This window comes from Aristolochia californica, unplaced genomic scaffold (genome assembly GCF_029961685.1).
Source record: "Aristolochia californica isolate CCGP_79_NKW_82.1479 unplaced genomic scaffold, dmAriCali1.0.hap1 SCAF_7, whole genome shotgun sequence".
NCBI classification, from domain to species: domain Eukaryota; kingdom Viridiplantae; phylum Streptophyta; class Magnoliopsida; order Piperales; family Aristolochiaceae; genus Aristolochia; species Aristolochia californica.
In genome coordinates this window covers 30,403,102-30,426,418 of record NW_027182268.1, presented here as the reverse complement: position 1 = coordinate 30,426,418, position 23,317 = coordinate 30,403,102, and the positions used below count along the sequence as shown (strand labels likewise).

Genomic DNA, 23,317 nt, shown 5'->3' with positions numbered 1-23,317 from the left:
TCTGTCCATCAGTCTGCGGGTGGTAGTCAGAAGAGAACACCAATTTGGTGCCTTGCAGCTTAAAGTGTTCTTTCCAGAATATACTGGAGAAGATGGCATCCCTGTCACTGGTAATGGACGCAGGCACCCCATGTAACCAGAAAATATTATCCATGAAGATCTGAGCCACATGAGCTGTTGTGTAGGGATGCGCCAAAGGGAGGAAATGGCCATACTTGGAGAAGCGATCAACCACTACAAATATAACGGGTTTGCCTGAAGAGGTGGGAAGGCCATCAATGAAGTCCATAGAAATATCTGACCATACCTGTGATGGTAGTTGAAGAGGTTGGAGCAACCCTTCTAGACTTAATGATTTGGCCTTGTTCCGTTGACAAGTCTGACAAGCTGCCACATACGTTGTAACACTTCTCTTCATACCCTTCCAAAAAAATTCACGACTGAGGCAGAAATATGTTTTCTGTCTGCCCTCATGTGTACTATCATGGAAAGAGGTTAAGATGCTGGTAAGTGGCAAGGTGGGGTGCAGAAAAATCCTATTTTTGAACAGGATAAGATGATCCTGGATCGTCCAAAGGCTATCCGAGGTCCCCTACTAAATATCATGATATAAGGCAATGAGTTCGGGATGCTGATGTGTCTCCTCCCTAATAGAGTCCAACAAAAGACTTCTGGGCTGACTGATAGCATGCAATTGTGGCTCTAGAATATCCCAGTGAGACAAGGCATCAGCCTTCACATTCAGACTGCCAGGTTTATACTCAATGGTAAAGTCAAACCCCATCAGTTTACTCAACCAGTTCTGCTGAGGAGAGGTCGTGAGACGCTGCTCAAGAAGATACTTCAGGCTTGAATGATCGGTCCAAATAAGAAATAGGCACCCCTAGAGATAAGGCCTCCAATGTTGGATGGCTTTAGATAAACCAATCAATTCCCTTTCATAAGCCGCAAGTTTGTGATGGTGTTGGCCAAGTTGTCGGCTGAAATAAGCGATCGGGTGGCCTTGTTGCTGTAACACTGCACCTATACCCCCGCCTGAAGCATCACATTCCACTACAAATAACTCATCAAAGTCCGGTAGCTGCAAAACAAACCCTGAAGACAAGGCTGCCTTCAATTGCTGAAAAGAATGATCCGTTGGCTCGGACCAGCTGAAAGTATTTTTCTTGAGGAGATTGTTGAGCAGCGCTGCAATCTGTCTGTAGCTGCGGATAAATTTTTTGTAATAACCAGCGAGGCCCAAAAATCCCTGTAGCGCTGTGATGGATATGGGAGGTGTCCAGTCTGTGACGGCCTGAATCTTGCTCATGTCAACCTTTACCCCAACGGCGGAAATAACGTGGTCCAAGTATGCCACCTCGGTTGTGCCCATAGAATATTTAGACTTGTTTAAAACCAAATGATGTGAACGGAGGAGAGTAAATACCTGGTGAAGGTGCTGAAGGTGCTCGTCCCAATGTTTGCTATACACCAATATATCATAAAAAAAAGACTAGAACATATTTCCGTAAGAGAGAGCTAAATACCTCATTCATGAGGGCTAGGAAAGTGGAGGGCGCATTTGAGAGACCAAAGGGCATCACTAGGAACTCGAAATGCCCATGGTGCGTGTGGAATGCGATCTTCTCCACATATGAAGGATGACCTCTAATCTGATGATAACCTGACTTTAAGTCCAACTTTTTAAATATAGTGGTGCCATGTAACGCATCTAACAGCTTGTCCACCACGGGAATGGGAAATTTGTCTTTAATTGTGTTAGCATTGAGCTGCCTGTAGTCCACACAAAATCTCCAGGACTTGTCATGTTTTTTAACCAATAACACCGGGGATGAGAAAGGAGACTTGCTAGGCTGAAAAATTCCCTGGGCCAGCATATTTCTGTAAGTGGGGGTAACGGTAAGGTCGAACCACCACAGGTTATGTCCCCAGTTTCAATCTGATGCGGTGATCACAGTGGCGAATAGGCGAAAGAGCAGTAGGTTCCTGAAATAAATCTTCAAAGTCTGTAAGTAATTGAGATAACTTACAGTGCTTGGCGCTCTGGACCTGAACTGCCTGAAGTGTGCAGGGCACAGTAGCATGTGTGCCATGCACGGTGATCTGACGCTAGCCCTCTGTGAAAGTCATGGTCAAGGCCTGAAAATCCCACAAGATAGGCACCAACATCTGGATCCATTTAACTCCGAGTACCAAATCAAATCCTGCTAGTAGAATCACCAAGAAATCGGCAATAAAGGAGTAGCCCTCAATACAAAAGGGGGTGGTTGTAGAGATACCCACACTGGTGTTTTTGGCCCCATTGGCCACTGCGACTGAGAGGCCTATTTTCTGCTTGATTACCAACCCAAGCTATTCTGCTGCTGGCTGACTTATGAAGTTGTGCGTGTTGCCAAAGTCAACTAAGGCTAGTAACTGTAGAGGGTGAAACTTGGCCTGAACTTGCATTGTGTTGGAACTGTGCATGCCAGTCATGGCATGGAGTGAAATAGCTGGGGCATCATGTTCTCTCTCAACATTATCTACTTCTTGGAGTATTTCTTCAGTATCCTTACAGAGAAGCACACTGAATAATATCTTGCATATGTGACTCTGGACATATTGTTCATCACAATTAAAACAAAGACCCTTCGCCCTTCTCTGTTCCATCTCTTGTCTATTCAATTTTTTTTATGTATGGTACTGGCGGTGTGGAGGAAGAACTCTCTGCACATGGAGCTGCACTGTGTCCAGTACGTGGAGGCCCTGAATAGGGTGAGGGTGCAGTGGTAGTCGCCCTGCTTGGCCAAGCTGGTCTTGGAAGTAGGGATTCCTTCAGAACTCGCTGTTTAGAATCAATGGTCCTGGCCAAGTTCATAGTGTGGTCCAAATGTCTAGGTTTGTGTAATTCAACCTCCAGACACAGGGCCTCTGTCAAGCCAGCAGTAAAAAGGTTAACATACTAGGAAGGCTTGACATTGGTACTGGCTCTAGCCAAGCATTCCTGGAAGGTCTTTTGGTACACTTCAATTGTACCCATCTGTTTCAAATTCACCAATTCCCCCAACAGATTGCTACTGGCTAGAGGACCAAACCTCAGCATGCAAGATTGTTTATATACATCCCAATCCAGAACCAAATGTTCATTTGTGAATTGGTGGAACCATAGAAGCGCTTCATCGAGCATGTGAAATGTGGCCAATTGGACCCGATCATCCGCCGATGTTTTTTTATGGTAAAAGAACTAGTCATATCGATGTAACCAGATCAAGGGGTCCTTAGACCCATCAAATGTAGGAAAGTCCAATTTCACATACTTGGGAACCAAATTAGGGGCAGTAGCATGAGGTCCCAATGGGGGATGTGGGTGGCACAACTGTGGTGGGTGGTTCACTGCCGGTGTGTATAGCTTCCCGGCGGCGGTGCTTGAAGCCCATTGTCCTCATGTCGCCAGAGGAGGAGTTGGATTGATGCATCCATGGCTGCATGGCCGAATGCAGGGCAGTCATGGTCTGCAAACCTCATCAATGGATTCCTCTGTCCATTGACGATTTTCATCAGTCAATTGACGCAAATCCTCTGGGGAAGAGGAATCCACAAGGTTGGACCTATCTGATACCAAGATGTTGGGATCTTCCCGGGCCATGGATCTCGTCACTCTTCTTCCCTCTCTTCCTTCCAGATTTGTTGTTGACGCTGGAAGAGAACTCCTATTCTTGGAACGTGTAATGGTGGAAATGGATTGAGCCTTGAGGTGGCTCGACCTGGACCTCTAAGGGAGAATCCGAGCTAGGCCTTTGAGGGAGAATCTGACCTGGCTTAAAACTAAATGGTTCAATGCTTAATCTTCATTAAGCTCTTTGTCCCAATAAGTAGGTTTGGGGACAAAATTACAACTCAGACCCATGGGTCACATGGTTCACGCAAAATTACATTCAAACCAAACCAAACCAAATTCAACATACATGAAAAGGGAAATAGAATAATTAATTCCTACGTCTATTGATAACTCGGGATGTTATGGAGTCCATAACAGTCGGGATCCATAAAATTAATTTTTTGGGGTCGTCTGAATTTTTTTTCTGTGGATGAACACAGTACTTGTGCGAATGTGAGTTATCAAATTGAAGATGTGAGGTTTAATTTTCTAGATCCCATGTATGCTGTTCGGCCATGAACCTCAAATTTGAATTTTTGGCCTGGAGGGTTTCTGTTCTGGGAAGTAGAGAAACATAACCATTTTGAAGAAATTCCGGCTTGTGTTTATGCATTCCAAGATGGAATTTTTTTGTGGATGCCGGGAGTGATAGAAATTTTTTTTTGGATGTGGTTTTCTGTTTCTACTGTTGAGAACAGCAGTAGTGAGCCTCTTCAAATTTTTGCTGCACGCATGGATGAAGGACTGGTTTCATATTCTTTTCTATCTAATCTGTATAAACCAACTGATCACATTCATTATGAAGAAGATTTCCCTCCTTCTGTGTGGACTGCCTCTGGAGGAAAGGGTTCTTGTGCCTCAGGGCCAATGCCTTTCATGCAAGTGTTCACTTATCAATTGTCTTTGAAGTTAGATCTTCTTGATGGAGGAAATGAGTCACGCGAGGATTCTCAGATTTCTACTCAACAATTTCAGAGACCTCCTGAAGTGAACTTGAGAAATATGTTGAATGGTATATAAGCTATCATAACAGGTAGTTCTAAGGGCCCTGCTATGATAGAAGATTCATGGGATAGTAAGTCCAATTGGTCATTTCTGGGTTCTAAAAAGAATAGTGATGCAACTTTTTTGGGTATTCAGGATAGGGGTGAAGATTTTATGACAATATTTGGCGAGTATGGAAACATTACAAGCGTTGTAGTAATGAGAGAAGGAGATGCGAAATCCAAATATTTTGGATTTGTTAACTTTGAGAATGCGGAAGATGCTGCTCTAGCTGTTGAGGAGCTTAATGGGAAAATATTGATGACAAGGAGTGGTATGTTGGGAAGGCCCAAAAGAAATCAGAAAGGTAGATGGAATTGAAGGGACTGGTTGAGCAACTGCTATCTCATATGGCTGCTGCTATTGTAGTGCAGATAAGGGCAACACAGTAGAACCTACAAACTGAAAAATATAATGCAGCCAAGTACCAGAAACTTTATGAATCAATTTATACCAAGAGATATGAGATAGTAAATGGAGTAATTGCAATCGAAGAATCTACAACACCCGTTGAGGAGGTTTCTGGAGAAGAAAATGCAGTTGAGGAGAAAGGTGTTCTTACAGTGATGCAAACTAATGAAGTGCTTGCAGAGGAGATACAAGAGCGTGATGAAGGGGTTCTTAACTATTTGAAAGATATCAAGTGGTCTAGGATTGATAATCCCAAGGGCTACAAGTTAGAGTTCTGTTTTTTTATCTCAATCCATATTTTACAAATACTGTCTTGGTCAAAATTTATCACATGACCGATGAGGATGTACCCTTTTTTGGAGAAAGCAACAGGGACAAAGATTCAGTGGCTTCCAGGAAAGAACTTCACACAGAAGGTTTTGGAGAAGCCTAAAAAGGGATCAACGAACACCAAACCCATCTCAAAACCTGAAAAGTGTGAAAGTTTCTTTAATTTCTTTAGTCCTCCACAATTCTCTAATGATGATGATGATATTGATGCAGAAACTGCTGCACAACTTCAGAATCATATGGAACAAGATTCTAATATTGGATCCACCATTAGAAACAAAACTATCCCACATTTTGTCTCATGGTTTACGGGAGAGGCTACTCAGGGTGGCGAGTTTGATGATATAGAAGGGGATGCGAATGAAGATGATGAAGATGTTGATGAAGATGATGATGATGAAGAGGACACTGCTGCCAAAAACAGGCCAAAGAAGGTATCTGCTAGACGGAAGGTGAAGAGAGGAGTACCCCATGGGGTAGGCCAAGAGAGGCCTCCAGAGTGCAAGCAGCAGCAGAGACAATGGTCCAAGTGGGATTGACGAGAGAGGATGGTATAGAGGCTTCAGGCCAAAAAAAATAAAAAATAAAAAATAAAAAATAAAAAATAAAACTGCTACTAGGGTGGAAAGCTCCAGTTTTGGGAGTCTAGAGGGCAGACACAACTACCGTGGATGCTACCAGGTGGAGACGTCGGCATACAGACCCCACCTTCGAGCTTGATGACAAGCTCTTTTTCCCAGGGACTGTAATGTTATGCACACAGTAAAATTATTATTTTAATTGTTTTTATTTAATTTACATTATTTTATTTTAGTTTTAAGCCACATGGGTATTTTTGGAATATTTCATTTATAGGGGTATTTTTGTAATAATTTATCTTAAACCTTATAAGGGTGAACCCTATTTAAGGGGTAAGAGTAATGAGAAAGACAAGTATTGATTTTAGGTTAATTTTAGGTTAAACAGGCTTGCAGCTCTCCTTGACGAGTTCTAGGGTTTTTAAGCTTCGTCTTCCTCTTCCTCCTCCCTACGAATCCATGTGTCAGATCCGGGACCGTAATAGGTATTTTATTACATTTATTGATGACTTCACTCGTACCACTTGGTTGTTTCTATTTAAGGAGTGTTCTGAGATACCATTGATTTGTAAATCTTTTCATGCTATGGTGCTCACTCAGTTTGGTCAGAACATAAAAATACTTCGGGCTGATATTGCCAAAGAATACATTTCCAAAGAACTTGACTCTTTTTGTCAAGAAAATTTCATTATCAATGAAACATCATCTGCCTACACTCCTCAAAAAAATGGTGTAGCCAAACGGAAAAATCGTCATATTTTAGAGGTAGCTCGAGTTTTATTATATGCCATGAAAGTTCCATATTTTTATTGGCCTCATACAGTCCTTACCACATGCTTTCTTATAAATCGTCTACCATCTTCCGTTCTTGGTAATAAATCTCCGTACTCTATATTGTTACCAAATGATGATCCATTTTCACTGGCCTTGAAAATCTTCGGGTGTCAATGTTTTGTCCATATTTGCTCCCCAAAACACAGTAAACTTGATCCTAAATCTATCAAGTGTATATTTCTAGGATACTCTCATACACAAAAGGGTTATGTTTGTTATAATCCCACTCTTCAGTGTTTACTTGTGTCCAGGGATGTCACATTTTTTGAAGACTCCATATTATTCTAACAATGTTCCTCCAGGTTTATCTTCAATACCAGGTTCTCCTCGACTGGTTGTGCCCCATGCTATAGAAACTTCTCAACCCCCAGAAACACCGGCTGACACCACACCTATTGAGTTTACTGATCCCACCGAGGTAAGTCCATCTTCTCCAGTTGTTTTTGGCCCACAATATGATACTCGTCCTATCGCACAAAGAAAATAACCTAGATCATGCACCATACCCTCTACGTCTCATCCCATATCAAATTTTGTGTCTCATCATTATTTGTCCCCTACATGTTGTCAATTTCTCTCTGCTATGTCTTCCATATCTGTACCACTGTCCTATCAGGAGGCTCTCAAACATCCAGGGTGGAAGGCAACAATGGATGAAGAAATATAGGCACTTTATGAAAATCAAACATGGGCTCTAGTCCCACTTCCATCAGATAAGAAACCCGTCAGTTGCAAATGGGTGCTTACTATGAAACACAATCCGGATGGGTCTTTGGCTCAACTGAAGACTCGAATCGTGGCTATGAGCTATACACAATGTTATGAAATTTATTATGAGGAAACCTTCTCTCCAGTGGCAAAAATGAACTCGGTATGTGTGTTATTATCTCTGGCAGCTAACTCTTCCTGGCAAGTATACCAACTTGATGTGAGAAATGCCTTTATGAATGGGGACATCAAAGAAGAAATTTATATGGAACAACCATCTGGGTATATGGTTGAGGGGGAGTCAGTATGTCAACTAAAAAAATCTCTGTATGGTCTAAAACAGTTCGCTCGTGCTTGGTTTGAGAAAATTTTCCAATCCCTCATACGGGATGGATTTTACAGATGCTCTGGAGATCACTCAGTTTTTTTATTAAAAACACACCTAGAGGCAAGGTAATTCTGGCAGTATATGTTTATAATATCATTTTAACTTGTAGCGACTTCGAGGGCATCCAGGAAACAAAAGAAAAAATATGTGTTGAATTCAAGACAAAGGATCTTGGACTACTCAAATATTTTTTGGGTATTGAAGTATTACAATCCAGACATGGGATTGTGCTATCCCAAAGGAAGTATGCCCATGATCTACTGGATGAGACAGGAATGCTGGGATGCAAACTAGCAAACACTCCTATGGACTCAAATACAAAATTATGTGCAGGTATTGGAGAAGATATAGATATCAGGAAGTGGGAAGACTTATGTACCTGTGTGTTACAAGGCCAACTATATCATATGCAGTAAGTGTGGTGAGTCAATACATGCACAAACCACAACTTAGTCATTGGCAAGAACTTGAAAGGGTATTATGATATCTGAAAGGGGCTCCAAGAAGAGGGCTTCTCTACAAAAATCATGGTAACTTCAACATCGAAGGATTCTCAGATGCAGACTGGGCCGAATCCCCGGATGACGAGAAAACTACTTCGTGATTTTGTATGATGGTTGGAGGGAATTTGGTTACATGTAGAAGTAAGAAGCAAAATGTAATAGCACGGTCTAGTGCAGAAGCAGAATACAGAGCCATGGCACACACTGTTAGTGGCCTCCTATGGATAAGATATCTTTTCACTGAATTGGGATTCTACAAAGAGGCTTTGATGGATTTATATATTGATAATCAAGCAGCAATACACATTACATCGAATCCAGTCTTCCATGAAAAAACAAAACATGTTCAACTGGACTGCCATTTTATAGGAGAAAAGTTCCAAACGGGTCTTTTATCTCTAAAGCATATATCATCACAAAGTTAAGTTGCAGATATTCTCACCAAGCTGGTGACTCACAAGATTATGTCTACCATCTGCAGCAAGTTGGGCTTCTACAATGTTTTCTTACCCCCAGTTTGAGGGGGAGTGTTACAATGCGGGACCCACCATGAGGACATGGGATGCCAATAAGAGTCCTCAACCAAGCTAGTACAAGTTAAGAAGATAAGAACACAAGCTAAAATGAGTTAGAAGACTGAAAGATCAAGTGGGACTCACAAAGATACCACGAGCTGGAATCTTATCAATATGAGCTGGAAGATCACGTGGGTCCCACAAGGATAAGGCCATGAGCTAGCCTCCTCCCTTTTCTGCACGTTCTTGAAGAGGAGTTATAGTTCAACTTATATTAGAACTCTATTAGATTGTGTTATCCTTTCATGACAGACTTATCTTAGATAGTTAGAGTTGGAATGTAAGTAAAGGTTAATTGTATAAGAACTCTAACACTTTCTCTACTATAAATAGAGGTGTTGTAATTCAGAATTAATCAAGTTCTACAATTCTCTCTTGAGTAAATCTCTCTCTTTCTCTTTGTTTGGCGCACACCTTGTTCCTCTCCTCTTCTTCTCTCTACCCAAAAGCTTTCTTCCACTTTTCTCCTTTTTATTCCTCTCTTCCCTTGCTCGGAATATTGGAAAAGGGATCCTAAATTCAACAGACATCATATTCTCCTCAAATAGAACTTAAAGGTGTCGCTCCTTTTTCTATTAATTCATTCGGATGTATGGGGACCCTAAAATGTCTCGAACATATCTCAAGTCAAGTATTTTGTTACCTTTGTTGATGACTTTACTCGAGTCACATTGATATTTCTGTTTAAAGATTGGTTTGAATTTTTTTTCCATATTTAAATCCTTTCATGCTATGGTTTCCACTCGGTTTGGAAAAAAAAATATGAGTGTTTCGATTAGATAATTCCAAATAGTACCTATCAAGTGAATTTTATTCCTTTAGTCATGATAATGACATTATTCATCAAACATCACATGCCTACACCCCTCAAAAAAATGGGGCAGCTGAAAGAAAAAACTGACATCTCCTAGAGGTAGCACATGGCCTACTCTACTCTATGAAGGTGTCGTACTTTTATTGGCCTCATGCCATTCTTGCAGCCTACTACCTTATTAATAGGCTACCTTCTTCAGTCCTTAGCCATAAATCCCCAAATACATATTTTTATTTCCAAATGAAGACTCCTTCTCCCTTCCTTTGAAAGTTTTTGGTTGCACATGTTTGGTTCATATCACATCTCTTCAAAAGAGTAAACTTGAGCTGAAACCAATCTATTGGGAAGTTAATTGTCTCTAAGGATGTCATCTTTTTTTAGGACACATATTTTTATTCCTCAAAAGATGGAACCCGGGTATTTCTTCAGTTTAGCCAACTTCGAAGCTCATTGTGCCACTTGATGTTGTTCTACTTCAGCCTCCATGAAGACTCGACCAACACCACACCTGTAAAGTTTATGAATTCCTATATTACGATCTCGAATCTCACACGACGATTCACAGGGAGATGAAGGAGAAGAAAATCAAGCTCTAAGGAGAACTTGTAACGCTAGGTTCATTGAGGAGAACTCACATCCATAGGTTCGTTGAGGAGAACGCACATCCAACAGCTCATTGAGGAGAACTCCTAATCCATTGTTTAACCAAAAATCCAGACTTCCCCTTTCTCATTTCCTTTCCCCCTTAAGTAGGGCTCACAAATACAAGAGTTCATGAGGAAGAAATTACAGTTATGCCACTACGACTACACTTAATAATTTAAATAAAAGCAAATAGCTCAATAACTCAATGACTCGGCTTGCTATTGAGTCCACAACATTACTCCCCCTGGAGAAAGAGCTTGTCCTCAAGCTCAAAGGTAGGGTATGTTTGCCGAAATGTCTCCACATCATCCCAAGCAGCATCCATGGCAACTGCGTCAGCCCATTGGATGACACAATCGGTGTAAGCGCTCCAATGTAGCACCATGGATGGAGAGTTTGTGGGATCTGAAATCCTCCTCTAGGTCTCCTCGTTGGCCGTATGTTCCACTTGAAATTTGTTTTTTTTGTCAGCACCACTCGCTGCAGCAAAAAAAAAAAAAAAAAGCCATACGGTTTAGCATCAAAACACAGGGTTGGTCAACCCACAGTCTGAACCTAGCACCTATTCCACTTTGGCAACCGGCAGGTTTTTATGGTCGGAAGTAGACCATGACTGGCCAACAAGTTGTTTCACCATAATCTTCTGAAACTAATGTGAGAATAAACTCACAATTGAGAAAAGTGAACAAAATGGAGGACTGAAATGTTTTGACTCTGCAATGCACAAAAGAATGGCCAGCTCCCTGCTGCAATTTTCAGATGATGATTTGGTCTGAGTGAGCCGCTGCTGCGGTCTCTTTACCACTTGAAGCTCTTCCTTCATGTCAGGACACACAACAGATTTTGATGAAGAAGACATACTCACTCCATCACGATAGGTAGGGGAATGCATAGGTACAGAATGAATACAAGGCATGTTAGTTGCAATCCTATGAATATGGTTTTTGAGTGCAGACATAGCTTCAGATGTATGCAGGCCATGCAAATCCAATTGCCATTGGTAATATTTGTTGTTCCGAATACATAAAATTTCTTTTGCTCCATTTCCATTCAACTCCTCTGCAACTAACAATTCCTCTAGGGCCTTGAGTGAAAGCTGCTGAGCAGAGAAATGATCACCTCTTATATAGGCATTATTAGCAGTTTGAGAGTGTTGGGTTGCTGACCTCATTATCCTCAGTGCATCATTCCAATGGTTCAAATAAACATCATCCTCCTCCCAGTCAGGTTCAATTGGTACTGAAAATAGTTAGCCTGAAATTATTTGCACCTAGTTTCCATTTTCTGTATTGTTTATCCCATAATAGAGATCAGCAACATGAGCCTCATAAGCATATTCATTCAAGTAAGCCATCAACAGCTGTGCAAAAATTTTAATGAGAACCTCTGCTTCTGAAAAGCAGCTTGAATGCGGACTGTTAAAATCTATCTTGATGTAAGCCTGCAATAGTTTCCCTTGATGTAATGCACCTAGATTGGAGCAAGTTGTGAGTAAACCCACTACAATAAATTTATTGTATGTTCATCACTGGTTTGTAGGCTGCAGTAAAAACTCAAGATTAAACAACTCTAAAATTTGCAAGTGGTCATCAAACCTAGAAAGTGCAGCACTATGGAAACAGAAATAATTCTAGCACTTAACCCAACCACTCTCTCTATGGCAGCATCACCATAAGAAATTTGGGCAATCCTCTCTGCCAATTCGTCATAAGCATATGCAGAATTAATGTTAATAGTAACTCTCCAAATTGCCTCTCTATCGTCCATATTAATTGTCATGATTCCTATCATGCACCTGGTTTCTTCTCTAAACCGTATTCTCTCAGGAGTGTCCTGACCAGTGAGCTATCATCCCATGAATACATTGATGCATACAAGTTAGATAAGATGGAATGATAAAGCAACTTGAAAATCTGCAATTGCACATCCAACTCAAAAATGGTAATTACCTGCTTATGAATAATGCAAAACAGGGACTCACTAATACGTGCTCCAAGCTCCACTGTTCCATGGTTATTGCATCCCGTAAGTAGAGCTCCTAAAATGGAGGTATTGGCTCTACTGGCATTGTGTCAATAAACTCAAGCACCTCATGTGACTGACCTGCTTGACTGAGAACAACAACCATGCAGGCATAGTGTTCAGTCCCTGGAGCTAGTCCATGTTCATCAAGAGACTTGAAGTTGTGCCACATCCTGTACTAAACCATCATGAGCTCAAGCACTGAACAGACCCAGGTAAGTTATCTCATCTAGCACAATGCCATGGGATTGCTTTTCACCAAACAAATCAAGTGAATCTCTGCATAACCAATGTGCTGCAAAACCAGTAGTCATGGCATTCCATGTCAATACGTTGGTTTAATCAAGTGAGGCACCACAAAACACTCTTGCAGCTTCCTCTATGGATCCACACTTAGAATACATGTAAATCATGAAGTTTCTCAAGGCCAAACGCAACTGCAAGACATTGTAGACAACAGAATCTTGATCTCCTCTGAAACCCAGAACTGGTATATCATATTGAATAATGGTCTTAAGCAATGGAAGGATGTTGATGTTACCATATGTATCATTGTAGTTCAAAACACCGCTGCACATTGACCAGATATATGGTAAGTTTGTCCTGTTTGCATGTAGAGATTTCTGAACCTCAGAAAGATTGAGGTAGAAATGCCTTCCATAAGTCATGCACACATCAGCACCTGCACTTTTCTGGGTTGCATATTGTTTTAATCTCAGCTCTTGCCCCACAATTGATGGGTAGAAAACATCAAGTTTGATATCATATGGATTTATGTACTCACCAACCACCTGATTTGCCTCAACAATTGCATTGTTGCACTTAGTGGGTACGTTATGAGAATTGCTAAAGAAATAATCAGCAAAATCGCATTCATTCATTATGACAAGGCCAGTTTAGTCAGAAATCATTCCATGTGACCAAAAGTATTCATAAGTTGCAGGATATCTCTGTCAAGCTTGAGAAGTGGGTTTCCAATAGCTACTCCCTTAATGTTGAACTTGAAGCTAGTTGAATATTTATTGTGGTTCAGCAAAGCTATAGCCAACTGGAGTATATAATGACCTACATAGCTTTCTCCTGTTAGAAACGGGTCTGTGGATTTCAACTTGGGAAATTTTGCATACCATCTCATAAAAAAAACAGATAGCAGAGAGTTCTAAGTGACAATACTCCTATCTGACATTCTCTCAAACAGCCTACGGGCTATGTCAACCTTACCACAACCCGCATACAATCGAATTAAATTGTTCCCTTCACTTTCGTATATCCCAAACTCAAATTTCTCCAGAAGGCCATGAAGTTGTTCCCCTTCTTTGAGCGCCTGAACTCTAGAGCAGGACTTCAATGCACAGGGAAAAGTGTACTTGTCGCGGTTGGCTAAATCTACTATTCCTGAATTTTCATCTTCCGCCAAGGCAACAATTTCCACTTCAAAATCGAAGTCTCTAGAATTTTTTGCTTCTTGTTCCCATATGTGTACACTCCCCTTCGATTTACCAAGGAGATCCTTCCAGCACCGTTGTCGTTGAGAATAATGACCTTAGGAAGCTTTCCGCGACGGCGAATAGTAGAGGCATCTGGCCAAAATTTGTCGTGGAGCTTCTCAGCACGGAAATTTCTAGTCTCCACAACTTTGAATTTCCAGATTCTAGGCTTTGGTTCTAGATTTCCAAGCTTGGTGATTTGAAGTCGAACGACTTCGGGACGACCAAAATTATTCACCAAGACAAAGGCTGCACCATCTTCTTCCAGAATGGCTACTTTCCCCTCTGAGGCCTTAACAATATGTGTTTCGATTTCAGCCAATCTCTCAGACATTTCAATGTAACCATGATGTATATCATCACGTATTGCTGAAATTAACTCTTTGCGCCTTGTTCCACCTTGTGTGGGGAAACCTGTGCGCCCTGTAGACTGCTCCCCCTGTGCGAGTTGTCCTACCAAACACCCCCCCCCCCCCCCCCCCCCCCATGGTTCTCAACTCGATATTGCTAGATGAATCACTCTTGTTACCTTGCTCTGATACCAAGTTGTTACGGTCCCGAATCTCACACGGCGATTCACAGGGAAGAAGATGAAGGAGAAGAAAATCAATCTCTAACGGGAACTTGTAACCCTAGGTTCATTGAAGAGAACGCACATCCTTAGGTTCATTGAAAATAATGCACATTCTAGAGCTCGTTGAGGAGAACTCCAAATCCCTTGTCTAACCTAAAATTCATACTTTCCTTTTCTCATTTCCTTTCCCCCTTAAGTAGGGCTCACGACTACAAGATTTCATGAGGAAAAAATTACACTTATGCCACTATGACTACACTAAATAATAAATTGAAATAAAATAAAATAACTCAATGACTCGGCCTGTTATTGAGTCCACGACACCCTATGAGGTAAGTCCATCTTCTTTGGCCCACAATTTGACACTCGACCCATTGGTCTACAAAAGGAGCCTCAGACTTGCACTAGGCCCTCCACTTCTCATCCTTTTTCAAACTTTGTTTATCATCATTGATTGTCTTCTTCATGCTATCAGTTTCTTGCATCTATTTCTTCCATCTCTGTTCCACATTCCTATCAGGAGGCTCTAAGACATCCAAGATGGAAAGCTGCCATGGAAGAAGAAATGCATGCCTTACATGAAAATCAGACTTGGGCCCTTGTTCCACTGCATCCAGACAAGAAACCTGTGGGATGTAGATGGGCTTTTACTATCAAACATAATCCAGATGGTTATGTTACTCGTCTCAAAGCCCGACTAGTTGCCAAGGGATACACTCAGTGTTATGGAGTGGATTATGAGGAAACTTTTTTCCCAAGGCTTAATTAATCTTGGTACGCATCTTATTATCTCTAGCTACTAATTCCTCTTGGCCGGTATTTCAATTGGATGCCAAAAATGCTTTTTTGAATGGGGACATAAAAGAAGATATATATATATGCATCAACCACTTGGTTTTGTGGTTGAGGGGGAGTCTGTATGCAAATTGAGAAAGTCTCTATATGGGCTTAAACAGTCTCCTCGGTCTTGGTTTGATAAATTTAGCCAAGCAATGTTACAGTTTGGATTCAGTCGTTGCTCAGTAGATCATTCTATTTTTATCAAGAATACATTAAAGGGAAATGTATTACTAGCAGTTTATGTGGACATATCATTTTAACTAGTTGTGATGCGGATATCATAAAAGAAGTCAAAGAAAAGATATGCCCAGAATTTATAACAAAAGATCTGAACTTATAAAATATTTTATAGGAATTGAGGTATTCCAATCAAAGCATGGGATTATATTATCTCAAAGAATGTATGTCTTGGATCTACTAGAGGACAAAAGGATGATGGGGAGTCGACCTACAAATACTGATATGGATGCTAATGTAAAGCTATGTGCAAGCTTTTGAGAAGATGTTGATATAGGTAAATATCAGAGACTTTTCGGAAAGCTTATTTAGCTCACAATGACCAGACCAAATATATCATATGCAGTAAGTGTGGTAGATCAATATATGCACAAACAACAACTTACCCATTGCAAGCCTTGGAGAGGATACTTAGATATTTAAAAGGAACTTTGGGGAAAAGGATTCTCTTTAAGAATCAAGGCCACTACAACATAGAAGTTGTTATGCACCTAGCCAATACCACCCAAAAGACCGGCCTGTTAGGAGCGGAAGGCATAGGTACTTAACCCAGGACCACAAAAATACATCCCACCTTCATGAGCTGATGACCACAATGGCTTAACACATAGCAACGAGGGGCGCTGTTACATTATCATAGTATGACTTGCGCCTGGGTTTCACGATCACCCGCGCCTGTTGGGAGTAGAACTCGCAACATAGCGCCTGCTTTGATACCAAATGTTACGCACCTAGCCAATACTACCCAAAAGACCGGCATGTTAGGAGCGAAAGGCATAGGTACTTAACCCAGGACCACAACAGAAGGTTTCTTAGATCCATAATGGGTTGGTTCAACTGATGACAGGAAGTCCACTTCAAGGCATTGTACCACAGTTGGAGGTAACCTGATTACATGGAGAAGCAAAAAACATAATATTGTTGCAATGTCGACTTTAGAAGAAGAGTACAGAGCTATGACACACATAGTCAGTGAGCTTCTATGGATCAGATCCTTTTTTACTGAATTGGGATTCTATAAAGGAGCGTCTATGGAATAATATTGTGACAACCAGGTGGCCATTCATATCACTTCAAATCGTTAGGAATTAGACGTACTAATTCAAAACTTACGAGAGAAATAATAATAATCATGGAAGAAAGGAAAAGCAAGCACGAGAACAAAACAAGATTTATACAGGTTCGCCTCAAGGTAAGATTGAGTCTTGTCTTTCGCCACTGTAGTAATCCACTATGGAGATGAAAACGTCTACAAGATATATCACACACACTTACAAGTGTTTTTCTCTGACCTCTCGGGCTACAACATATGATGCTCCTTGGATGATAAAGCCCTTATAGTGGCGCCCCCATATATAAAAGAAAATTAGGGCAAGCGCCATACAAAAGCAAAATCCCCAAAATACCCTTAAAGAAATAGTAGTCAATATATCATGGATCTGGGAGGGGGGCTCCCTACCCCCGTTCCAACCCCAATGACGACCTTACCATGAAGGTTGATCCGCATACCGACTTAGAGTAAGGAATTAATTAGGCTCCACAACATAACAATCTCCCACTTGGAGACTAATCCATCATCAATATTTCTATGTAGTAGTAACAACTACTCAATCCTCAGAGAGAAGTCCAACTGAAGTTTCACACAACTTTAGTTTCTCAATCGTAACAGTCTTTCTCAACATATCATCTGGATTCTGACTCCCTTGAATCTTCTCAAGTGCTGATACTCCATCCTCAAGAGTTGATCTAATGAAGTGGTAATGCACTTGTAAGTGCTTTTGTTCTGGCATGATAAACAAGTTTCTTTGCTAAATGAACAACACTTTGACTATCACAATACAACACATTCTTCTCATGCTTCAGACCTAATTCTTCCCAGAAAGACTGCAACCATACTATCTCTTTGTTAGCTTTGTTCATTGTGACATATTCTACCTCAGAAGTGGAAAGAGTTTATGGAATATATGATGTAATTAGGGTGGCACTGATGTAATTAGTTTACACTTTTGTCTCTTCTTCACTCTTATTAAGGTGAAGGGTATACTTGTAATATTGGTAGTTTTGATACTTATAAATATATCTTATAGGGAGAGTTTGGATAAGTCCAAGACCCTAATTTCCTATCCTCTCTTTGGACTTGTACCATATTTCTATCTTCTCTTTCTCTTCTCTCTTCTTCCTTCTTCTTTTCTCTTTTTCCTAAAGTTATCATTAGTGGAATCTTGAAAATCAACATGGAATCAAAGCTGTGATTTTTAGGATTCAAATTATTTTTGTTTACTGCTGCTCGGTGATTTTTGCTTCAAGAGTATAGCGACTTATTAATTTCTAGAAACTTATCGGTATCTTAAATTTAACCTGCTCTCCCAAGCAATGTTGCACTATTGTTAATAATCTCTCAGTTTTTTATTTATTTCTAGATAGCATACTGAGATGGTTCTTAGCTGGCCTTTCCATTACATCCCAAGCTTACTTTTGTCAATATTTCTATTCTTAGTTGATTTGCCAGATGTCTTCATTTGGTTTGGCATCTTATTATTCTGTAACTATATCCCGAGCATTACATTGCATCTGGTATATCATTCTGAAAATAGAATCAATGCGGCTGTTTTTGGGCTGCTGGAGGACGACGACTCTACTGTTTCTACCGAGTTAATCTGATGGATCTTTTATTACCGAAAGTTGCTGATCAAGCCTAACTTGAAGTATTAAACTCGGATTTACTATTGTTAAATTCTAGAAGAGACTTTGATATTAATCAGAGTCATATAACCGTTATTGGTTGGAAGATTTTCTACTGAAAAAATAGTTGTTGATCTTGAATTTAATATGCCGGAGAAGATGACTCTGTTGAGTCCATTTTCTATTTTGGCTCACTGGATTATGTCCTCCGCCGAGAACTGTTTTCACTGAGCTATTTTTTTTTACCAGCTGTCAACATCTTCTGAAGTCGCTCTCTGGTTCTATTGGTTCTTTCGCTATTATTTCACTACTGGCATTTTCTCGATTCTTGCTGTTGCTCGGACTCAATCTCGGTATCATCACTGCTGCTACTTAGCTATCCATTCCAAGTTACTGATATCCATTCCGAGTTAGCAAAGATTGTAGACTGAGCTAGTTCTTTGCTCTGCTCTAACATTGTGTTATGGAGTCCACAACATCAAGAGTGGCGAACCGGAGAAGAGGATAGATGGAGTAAACTTGTATTTCAGTATCTTAGGGGTTTAATTGTAATTCGAAGTTCAATAAGGGTCTATTTGTAATTATGGAACCTTTGACGTTTTCCCTAATTCCCTATATAGGGCATCAAGTGAATGAAATGAAACAAGCATTTGTCAATTAGTTTAAACGAGATCAGGTACTCTCTCCAATGAGGCCTAAGGGTGGAGCTCCTTCAAAAGCTCACGTTCCTACACCATTGGGCGTTCTAAAACCCCCAAATCATTCCCTTCTTCGTCAGCCAATCTGGAAGCCAGAGGAGATCGCTGGGTGACTCGATCCATGGTGCGAGAACCTAACATTGTGGTATCAGACAGGACCACCATAGGTGATTCCTCTTCCCCTGCAGAAATTCGGCATTTTGTGGAAGAGAACCATGCTGATCTACAATCTCAAATCAATGGCCTTGATGGAAAATTCCAGATGTTGATGTCTCGAGTGGAGGAGGGCTTTGCTCAGCTTTCCGCCCAGATGGCTTCTTCATCACATACGACAGACCATCCCCAACCTCAGCCCCCATCACCACCTCCTCCCCTACGCCAAACACCTCCACCTCGTGGGGGTGTCAATCCAGCACCTTCTACTGTGCCCAGGTACACATAGCTTGGTTTTCCAACGTATGATGGGTCTTCCGACTCTTTGATTTGGTTACACAGGTGTGATCATTTCTTTTCCAATCAAGGAACTTTGCCCGAGGGCAGGGTTCAATTAGCTGCTTTCCACATGCTCGATGAAGCACTTCTGTGGTTTCATCAATTCAAAAACGAGTTTGTGGTCTAGGATTGGGAATTTTTCAAGGAGAATTGCATGCTACAGTTTGGTCCTCCGCTTCCCAGCAACCCAGTTGGTGATTTGGTTAGTTTAAAGCAGCTTGGAATTATAGAACAATATCAGAAATTGTTCCAGGAAAAGCTTGTCTGTGCAAGCCATTTGGTGTGCCCTGAACTTTATGTAAGTCTTTTCACTACTGGCCTTGTGGCATCACTTCGCCTAGAGGTGGAATTGGAAGCCCCACCCTCCCTAGCCAACACCATGAATTGGCAAGAGCATTGAACACCAAGCAGCGCCTCTTCCGAGATTCATTAAACAAACGTTCCCCATGGCAACCTTGCCCACAACCCAATGCCCCTTTTACCACTCCCCCAAGGCCCCACCCCCACACCACCTCTGCCCCACCACCCCCTACACCACCACCTAGATTTATCAAACATCTTACTAAAGCAGAAATTGACCAGAGAAGGGCTCAAGGACTATGTTTCAATAGTGATGAAAAACAAAAGACTCTTTTGGGTGGAAATAGCAATTTTCGGAGGATGTGGACCAAACCAAGGAGGAACCAGCTATCTCCCTCCACGTAATGACAGGCCTGCACAACACACATACCATGCAGGTCCACGCCACCATCAATCATCTTATTCTGCTAGCACTGGTGGACTCAGGCAGTACCCATAATTTTATCAGCAGACATGCAGTACAACAATTGGGTTTATCCCTCCAGACGAATTCAGTAATATCATTCTCAGTGGCTAACGGTGACAAGGTCACCACTATCGTCTTCTGTTCAGCAGTGCCCTTTACTATTGAGGGTCACTCCTTTGTGGGGGATTTTTTGGTCATACCACTGGCTGGTTTTGACCTGGTGTTGGGCATTAAATGGCTACAATGATTGGGTCCGATCTTATGGGATTTCCAATCCCTTACCATGAGCTTTACACAGGACAGCCATCAGCTCACCCTCTAGGAGACTAATGCCCAACGCTCATGCACCATCCAGACACTTTCAGTGGGTCCTTCAGAGCAGGATCACTTAGCTTCATTATTGGCAGAATATGTCGATTTATTTCAGGAACCTGTAGCCCTCCCTCCTATACGAGTTTGTGATCACATAATTTATTTGAAGATGGGCACAAAACCAGTGGTAGTGCGTCCCTACCGCTATCCACATGTGCAAAAAGATGAAATAGAAAGGCAATGTCAGTAAATGCTCCAACAGGGTATTATTCAGCCTAGCCATTCTCCCTTCTCGTCCCCAGTATTGCTGGTGAAAAAGTCAAATAACTCTTGGCGCTTTTGTGTGGATTACCGTGAACTCAATGTTCGCACCATCAAAGATAAATTTCCAATTCCGGTGGTAGATGAATTATTGGATGAGCTACACGGATCTCAATTATTTACCAAGCTGGACTTGAAATCTGGGTACCATCAGATTCGGGTTCACTCGGAGGATGTCAAAAAAACTGCATTCCGCACCCACCATGGTCACTATGAGTTCCTGGTGATGCCATTTGGGCTATCCAACACCCCGTCCACCTTTCAAGCACTTATGAACGAGGTATTTAACCCTTTCTAATGAAAGAATGTCTTAGTTTTTTTTTACGATATATTGGTTTATAGAAAAACTTGGGAAGCACATTTGCAAAAATTGAGACAGGTTTTCACACTTCTCCGAGCACACCATTTATTTCTCAACAGAGCCAAGTGTGACTTTGCCACTTCCGAAGTAGCTTATTTGGGGCATGTGATCTCTGCCTCTGGTGTGAAACCTGATTTTAGCAAGATACAGGCTATCATTGAATGGCCCACACCTCACTCCATCACAGCTTTGAAAGAGTTCCTTGGTCTAGCAAGGTATTATAGAAAATTTATCAAATAATATGGTCAGCTGGCAGCACTGTTGCACAATTTTTTGAAGAAGCATGCCTTTCAGTGGTCTTAGTTGGCTGAATCATCTTTTCACCAATTGAAACAAGCATTAGTGTAAACTCCAGTTCTTCAATTGCCCAACTTTTCAAAAGTTTTCATAATTGAATGTGATGCATCCGGGGGAGGCATAGGCGTAGTCTTGCAGCAACAGGGATACCCCATCGCTTATTTCAGCTGCCACCTCGTTCTCCACCATCACAAGTTAGCCACTTACAAAAGGGAACTCATCAGCTTGGCCAAAGCAGTTCAGCAATGGAGGCCGTATCTGTGGGGCATACCTTTTGTGATCACGACAGACCACTGTAGCCTCAAATACTTATTGAAGCAGCGCTTTACTACCTCCCCACAACAACATTGGCTCAGCAAAATAATGGGATTCGATTTTCAGGTGGAATACAAACCGGGTAATCTCAACCAGGGGCCAAACGCCTTGTCACGCAGAGAAATGGGGGATTCACACCTGCACGCACTGAGCCACCCCAGGTCTCTATTGTTGGACTCCATCCATGAGGATACTCGGCATCATCCAGATCTCCTTGCCTTATAGGCTCAAATCGAGAACCATTCCAAGGACACTAACTGGACACTATAGGAAGGTCTCATTCTCTATAATGGATGCATATATCTTCATCCTTCTTTGGCACTCCTTCCCAACATTATTGCCTCCTGTCATGATAGTACACATGAGGGCCAGAAGAAGACATACTTCCGCCTTATCCTGGAGTTTTATTGGAGGGGTATGAAGAGGGTCATTGTTGATTATGTTGCCGCATGCCAGGTCTATCAGCGGAATAACTCTGAATCTTTACAACCCGCCGGCTTGCTCCAGCCCCTTCACCTTCCTTCACAAGTATGGGCAGATCTCTCAATGGATTTTATCAATGGGCTTCCTCCTTCTGCAGGGAAATCTGTTATTCTTGTTGTGGTAGACCAGTTCTCAAAATATGCACACTTTATGGCCCTCAGCCATCCTTATGTAGCCACACAAGTCACTCAACTCTTTGTGGATCATATTGTCTGGTTCCATGGCCTTCTGGTGACCATCACTAGCGACCGTGATGCTATATTCACTAGTAAATTCTGGGGGGAACTATTTAAGCTCCACGGCTCCAAGTTAGCCTTTTCTTCAGCATACCACCCTTAGACAGACGGCCAAACAGAGGTGGTCAACCGCACACTAGAGATGTATTTGAGGTGCTTTTTGGGGGACACTCCCCAGCAGTGGGTTCATTGGTTAGCATGGGAAGAGTATTGTTATAATACGTCCTACCACACTGCATTGGGTACTACCTCCTTTCTAGTCATTTATGGAAGAGACCCCCCGCGTCTACTATCTTATGAACCGGGGTCTTCTCGAGTAGCAGCACTGGACCAAGCTTTAGCAGACAGAGATGAAATGCTTGCTCAGGTTCAACTTCAGTTACAACATTCCCAATCAACTATGAAGCACACTTATGACAAAGGGCATCGTCCCCTTTCCTTTGCACCCGGAGATTTTGTTTGGCTCAAGCTTCAACCATACCACCAACTCTCTCTTGCAGCCATCAAACACCATAAGCTCTCTCCAAAATTTTGTGGCCCATTCCAGGTTCTTCACCGTATTGGCACTGTGGCTTATTACTTGAAGCTTCCACCAGACGCCAAGCTACATGACGTCTTCCACGTCTGCCTCCTCAAGCCATTCAAGGGAGACTCTCCACTGCTGCATACCCCTCTGCCTCCACTCCAAGAGGGCCGGTCTATGCCAACTCCAGCACAGATACTTCAA

General features: G+C 41.7%; 1 protein-coding gene and 1 pseudogene across 1 annotated transcript; one reads left to right on the top strand and one right to left on the bottom strand.

Annotated features, from left to right (window-relative positions):
* Window positions 1-1,533: 1,533 nt before the first annotated feature.
* Window positions 1,534-5,961, top strand: LOC137937295 (nucleosome assembly protein 1;3-like; annotated as a pseudogene).
* A 6,866-nt stretch (window positions 5,962-12,827) lies between these two features.
* Window positions 12,828-13,370, bottom strand: LOC137937294 (serine carboxypeptidase-like 42). Its single transcript, XM_068782374.1, has one exon. The coding sequence runs from the start codon at window positions 13,368-13,370 to the stop codon at window positions 12,828-12,830; it is 543 nt and encodes a 180-aa protein (XP_068638475.1).
* Between the last annotated feature and the right edge of the window lie 9,947 nt (window positions 13,371-23,317).

Bases quoted from the DNA above. Each gene is read 5' to 3' on its own strand.
- LOC137937294 (XM_068782374.1), bottom strand. From the start codon at position 13,370: ATGAATGAATGCGATTTTGCTGATTATTTCTTTAGCAATTCTCATAAC.